At 59.3% G+C, this 6276-nt stretch overlaps 1 protein-coding gene across 1 annotated transcript in view; it reads right to left on the bottom strand.

Annotated features, from left to right (window-relative positions):
* The window catches only part of LOC106896028, a 22228-nt gene that overhangs the window by 4626 nt on the left and 11326 nt on the right, over positions 1–6276 (bottom strand). The window contains exons 8-12 of the mRNA XM_014955734.1: positions 5719–5845; positions 4336–4449; positions 3914–4027; positions 3091–3222; positions 1810–2573 (exon numbers count right to left, since the gene is read on the bottom strand). Of these exons, the coding sequence (XP_014811220.1) occupies positions 1810–2573; positions 3091–3222; positions 3914–4027; positions 4336–4449; positions 5719–5845 (1251 nt within the window). The remainder of the gene's footprint in view (positions 1–1809; positions 2574–3090; positions 3223–3913; positions 4028–4335; positions 4450–5718; positions 5846–6276) is intronic.

Genomic DNA, 6276 nt, shown 5'->3' with positions numbered 1-6276 from the left:
TCCCCACGCCCGGTGCTGCCCCCCCCCGCCCCGGGAGGAGCCCAGCCGCGCTGCCCGTACCCGCCGGTACCGAGGGAAGGTACCGAGCATCGTCATCGCACAGCATCGCCCGGCGCTCGGCAGACAAGGGATGGGGCCACCACGGTGGTGCCCGGTCCTGCTCCCGGTGTCTCACCCACTCCCGGTGTCCCATCCGTTCCCGGTGTCCCATCTCTTCCCAGTGTCCCACCAACTCCCAGTGTCCCATCTCCTCCCCGCATCCCACCCACTCCCGGTGTCCCATCTCTTCCCCATGTCCCATCTGCTCCTGGTGTTTATCTCTTCCTGGTGTCCCACTCACTCCTGGTGTCCCATCTCTTCCCAGTGTCCCACCAACTCCCAGTATCCCATCTCCTCCCAGCATCCCACCCACTCCCAGTGTCCCACCTGCTCCTGGTGTTCATCTGTTCCCGGCATTCCGCTCACTCCTGGTTGTTCCATCCGTTCCTGGCGTCCCACCCAATCCTGGTGCCCCATCTGTTCGTGGTGTCCCATCTCTTCCCGGTGTCCCATTCCTTCCTGGTGCCCCACCCGCTCCTGGTGTCCCACCAACCCCCAGCATCTCATCTCTTCCTGGCATCCCACCAACTCCCAGCATCCCACCAACTCCCAGTGTATCACATCTTCCTGGCATCCCACCAACTCCCAGTGTCCCACCCACTCCTGGTGTCCCATCTCTTCCCAGCATCCCAGCTCTTCCTGCCGTTCCACCCACTCCTGGTGTCCCACCAACCTCCAGTGTCCCACCAACTCCCAGTGTCTCACATCATCCTGGCATCTCACCAACTCCCAGTGTCCCACCCGCTCCTGGTGTCCCACCAACTCCCAGTGTCCCACCAACTCCCAGTGTCCCATCTCTTCCCAGTGTCCCACCAGGACTCAGGAACAAGGGGTGGCCATTGTCCCATGACACCCTTAGACAATCCCTGTGGAGCAACCGGTGCCGGTTGCGTTGAGGCCGTGGCTTGTCCGGCGGCAACACATTTGTGCGGCGACGACGCAGGACGCAGGAGGAGGAACCAGGGCACGGCGGGGAAACAGAACACGGGGTATTTTCACAGGAAACAAACAGGAATTACAGAAAGAGGGAATTTGGGGATCAGAACAGATTTGTCCAATGGCAAATCCAGAGCCCGGGCTGAGCAGCTCGGGGGCCAGGTACCTTTTTGGGTTGGATTATCAGGAGCGGTGGATGTTTTTGGAGGGAAGCAGGAGTGGCACCCAGGGGAGCGGCAGCCGGAGTGACAGCTCCGTGTCACCGAGCCGGAGCCGCGTGTCCCTCCGGGGATCACTCGGACGGGGCCAGAGCTTCCTCCGCTCCGCAGCGCTCCGAGCTCTCGGTACAAAGACCCCACTGGAGAGTGTCTCTGCAGAAGCCCAGCCTGCAGGGACAATGGTCCCCGTAGGAGAAGGGACGTGCCCCCAGGGACACACCGAGCCAGCATCGGTGCCCCGGCTTGGACCCTTGCAGGGGCAGGGCTGGGCACCCTCCCTCCTGTGCTCCAGCTTTCATCCAACCCGTACGCGTCCATGGCCAAGAGAAGGTCCAACAGCGTCCTCCTGCCCCCAGGAGGACACTTCCCAGCTTCCCACCCCACTTCTCCTGCCACACTTCCCACTTCCCACGTCCCCGTCGGTGGTTAAATGGGTGCCACCGGCACCCGCAGCTGGTTCCTGCAGGGGTAGGGCCTGTCCTGGTGCTCACTGTGGACGTCCAGGTGGATGCTGAGGTGGCTGTGATGCTTGAAAGTCTTCTGGCAGATGCTACACTGGTCGCTCGCCGGCGTGGGCGAGGTGGTGGTGGAGAAATTCTGAGCCCCAGGTGAAGGTCCTGCTGCAGCAGGGACAGCAGATCATGTGGTGGTTGGTGTGGTGGTGCTGGTGGAGGATGAGGAAACTCTCGCTGGAGAAGTTCTCCAGGCATTCCTTGCAGGTGTAGGTGACGTTCCCAGGTGACAGCGGGTATCTTTTGGGGCTGGGCTTGCTCCACACCGTGCCACAGTCCCTGCTGGGGTCTCGGGGCTGGGGGTCAGGGCACGGCACCTGTTTGGAGCACACCTCCACCTCCAGGGGTTGGCAGAAACCTGTGACCGCCCGCGCCCGCAGGTGCCGCCGGATTTTTTTCTTGGACACGAAGGTGTGGTTGCAGTAGGTGCAGACGTAAGGCTCCCAGTTCCTGTGGCTCCGCTGGTGGATCACCAGGTTGATCTGCAGCAGGAAGGTTTTCTGGCAGACGGGGCAGGAGTGGAACTTCTCCCGGCTGGAATTTCGCTGGGAGACCACAGTCCGGCTGGCGAAGGAGCCCTTGGTGGGCTCTTCCGGTTCGGTGACGGAGCAACCGGGATCCGCCTGTGCCATCTCTCCACGTGCGTCTGGGACGGCCGCCTTTCCCAGCTTTTTGGGAACGTCTGCCGCCGGACCCTGCCCACCGTTCCCCGAATCCTCCGTGTCCTGCTCTTCCAGACGTTTCAAGGGTGTTTTGGGCACCGCCGGCTCCTCCTGCAGCACCTCCGTGGGGATCCCCACCTCGGCATCTGCTGGAAATGTTTCAGAACCCAAACATCGCTCTCCCACTTGGATTCGAGGACAAGGCATGAAGGGAAAGGGGTGTTCCTCCCTCCCACCCCGTCCCCAGCCAGCAGTTGGGAACAATCTCAGCCTCACTTCCCCTCCATCTGGGTGTTCTCACACCCACACTGCCACAGCTCATCCCGACAGATGCCCCAAGGGCGCTGTGAGATGACAAATGTCACCTGGGCAGGATGGAAGGGACTCTCACAGAAAAACCAGGGCTCATCCTTCAAAGCAAACCAACTGGGAGGGCTGGCTGACGCCACGCCAGGCCTCATCCTTTATGGTTTTGAGGCCGGCAGCAGGATTTACTGCCAAAACCTTTTCTTGGCCCATTTGACTTGTGTAAAACCCTGTCCTGAAAGCCCCCGGTACAGACAGAGCCCTGGGCAAACCTCCGGCCGCTCTCCGAGTGTGCCGGTGCTCCCCGGAGGCCACCACCCCCTGCCAAGGAGGGACCAAAGGGGTCTGTCCCAGTACCTGCTGCGGGGGGAGGCGATGGAGACTGGTTCAGATTCACCCCTTCACGAGAGGCGGCGGAGAGAGGGCAGGAAGGGGCCGGGGTGGGCTGGCTGAGATCAGCTGGCACAGAGGTGGCTTCATGAGGGACATCTGTGAAGGCAAGAGGAGCAACGATGATCACAGAATCACAGAACGGTGGGGATTGGAAGGGACCCTCTGGAGATCATCTCCTCCAACCCCCTGCCAGAGCAGGTCCACCCAGAGCAGGTCCCACAGGAACGTGTCCAGGTGGGTTTGGAGTATCTCCAGAGAAGAAGACTCCACCACCTCTCTGGGCAGCCTCTTTCAGGGCTCTGCCACCCTCACAGCAAAGAAGATCCTCCTCATGTTTAGATAGAACTTCCTATGTTCAAGTTTGTGCCCATTTCCTCTTGTCCTGTCCCTGGGCACCACTGGAAAAAGCCTGGCCCCATCCTCCTGACACCCACCCTTAGATATTGCTCAGCATCAATGAGATCCCCTCTCAGTCTGCTCTTCTCCAGGCTAAAAAAACCCAAGTCCCTCAGCCTTGAGAGATGCCCCAGGCCCCTCGTCATCCTCACAGCCTCTGCTGGACTGTCTCCAGCAGTTCCCTGTCCTTCTGGAACTGGGGGGCCCAGAACTGGTCCCAGTGCTCCAGCTGGGGCCTCCCCAGGGCAGAGCAGAGCGGGAGGAGGACCTCCCTCCACTTGCTGGCCATGCTTTTCTTCTTGCACCCCAGGAGACCATTGGCCTTCTTGGCCACAGAGCACATTGCTGACGATGATGAAAACCAGACAGGGGCCCAGGACCCAGGACTCACGTGCACTGCAGGTTGATGTGACCACCAGGCTCCTGCTGTCCTCCAGGTCCCTACAGTTCCCCTCAGGAGACTCCTTCGCCTTCATCTCCAGCAGACCATCACCGCTTAGGGGCTCTGGGGAGGAGAAGACCACTGGGCTTTACTGGCGGCCAGCTGGGAGCTCAGAGAAGGGGAGCACAGGGGTCCCCCCCACCCCAAGCCCAACAGGGCATCAGGATCCCCACAGCTGCTGGGTCAGGGGAGGGTTTCCAGGTTCTCCATGTGTCCCACCACACGTTCTCCACGACTTCTCCCAGCACAGACCGTCCACAGCCATCCTGGGAGACACCGTGGTCCCTGCGGCTGAGGGCAGGGACTACGATCATCCCAGTAAACAACCAGGAGCCAGGATTCCAGCAGGGAAAAAACTCAGCGTCACACACCTTTGGTGGGTTCTGGAGATAGATCTGCTCCTTTCAGGTGGGACTCTGCTGGTGGGCACAGCTCTTCTCCTCCTCCTATCCGAGATAAGAGCCCAGGCTTGGAGAGGTCACAGTCTGTTACGGAGCAAGACAGATGTCAGAGGAAAGACACAACAGCACTTTTGCAGCTGCACCCACAGCCTGGAAACACAGTCCCCATGTCTGACCAACCCCCCATCCCGGCGACAACTGCAAGAAAATCCATCCCTGCAACAGAAACCCCCCCAGAAATTCACCTTCTTCCTGGTCTGAACCACACAGGATTAATCCCTCTTTCAGTAATTTTACTTTTCAGCAAAATCTCTCCTAATGCTTGGGAAAAGCGCAATTTTAGGAAACTCCGGTGTCTGAAGTGGTGACAATATTTACTTTACAGCCAGCTCTGCTGTGGGGGTTTCCAGGTCTCGGTGTTTTCCAGCTCCCCAGGTGCGGGGACAAGGAGGAGCGAGAGCCAGGCACTTGCCCCAGGCTGCCAACGGGGTTATTTCATACCACAAACATCAGATTCCATAGAAATTAGGAAGTTTGCTGAGTTCTCTCTCTCCCGATGGCTGCCACCCTGAGAACTCCTTGCCCCCGTGCCAGAGCCCTGAGCCCTCCCTTCCTCCTGAAGCTGCAGCGCTCGCACGGTCCCCATGGGCTGTCCCTGCTGATGGAACAGGCTGAGGATATTTACAATGGTTGTCTTGTCTATTTATAGTGGTATCGGGATCAATACTGGTTCCTTAGTGTTATTCATGTTAATTATTTAGTCTTATTCTGTTGAATCCATTTATATTTCAACCCTTGGGTTTCCTTGGTTTTCCCTGATTTCCCTTTCCGGGTGGGAAGAACTCACTGGGTGAGAGAATAATTGAAGATGGAAAGTCCATGGTGGGTGGGAAGGAAAAGGGAACGTCTGTGGTGGAAGGAAAGAAGAGGGAAAGTGGGCAATGGGCGGGAAGGAAGAGGGAAAACGTCCACGATGGACGGGAAGGAAGAGGGAATGCCCATGATGGATGGGAAGGCAGAGGAAAGAGGGAACATCGGCAGTGGAAAGGAAGGATTAGGGAATGTCCACAGTGGAAGGAAAGGACAGAAGGAACGTCTGCGATGACAACACAGGGAGTTCAATGTCCCTGTTCCCCACGAGAAGAAGACACCGAGCTCTCACCACCACATCCTGTGTCCACCCACCAACCTCTGACCGCTGCCAGAGAGGACAGCAGGGAGTCCAGCGGACGCTTTGAGGGGCAGTTTGAGGGCTGGAGACCCCAGCGAAACACCAAAGAGGCAGAAAAGCCACCCCCAGAGAGCTCCCCGGGCAGCGCCGGCAGCTGCCAAACCAGCGCAAACGGAGCCTACACAGGGACACCAGCGTCTCGTAGTTGTCCTCCATCACGGTCCTGTAGAGCTCCTTCTGCTCCTCGTCCAGGATCTCCCACTCCTCCCGGCTGAAGCGCACCGCGATGTCCTCAAAGCTCACTGGCACCTGGGAGAAGAGGGGCTGGGCTGAAGGAGGCGGCAGCTCCTCCCCAGAACAGCTCCCAGCCCCTCCATGGTCCTATAAGCGACCCCCAGGTGCACTCTCAGTCCCCTCAACTTCACAACAGCCCCCTAAGTGACACCATGGGCTCACCCCCCAGACCCCCAAGCCACTCTCAGCCCCTCAGTGGCCCCATGAGTGACTCTCCAAGCCCACTTCCAGCCCCCAACAGCCCCCTAAGTAGCCCCATGGTGCATTGTCAGCCCCCAGAGAAGCCTCAGTCCCACAATGGCCCCGTAAGTAGTCCTCCAAGCCCACTTCCAGCCTCTACTGCCCTCCAAGAGCCCCTTAAGAGGGTCCTACGGGCTCACTCCAGCCCCTAAAAACACTACATCCCCCAAGAGAACCCCCCCAAGACCACCCCCAGCCCTCAGCCC

This window comes from Calidris pugnax, unplaced genomic scaffold (genome assembly GCF_001431845.1).
Source record: "Calidris pugnax isolate Ruff unplaced genomic scaffold, ASM143184v1 scaffold272, whole genome shotgun sequence".
NCBI classification, from domain to species: Eukaryota; Metazoa; Chordata; class Aves; order Charadriiformes; family Scolopacidae; genus Calidris; species Calidris pugnax.
The sequence above is the reverse complement of the archived record's forward strand: the minus strand, read 5'-3'. Positions and strand labels throughout refer to the sequence as shown.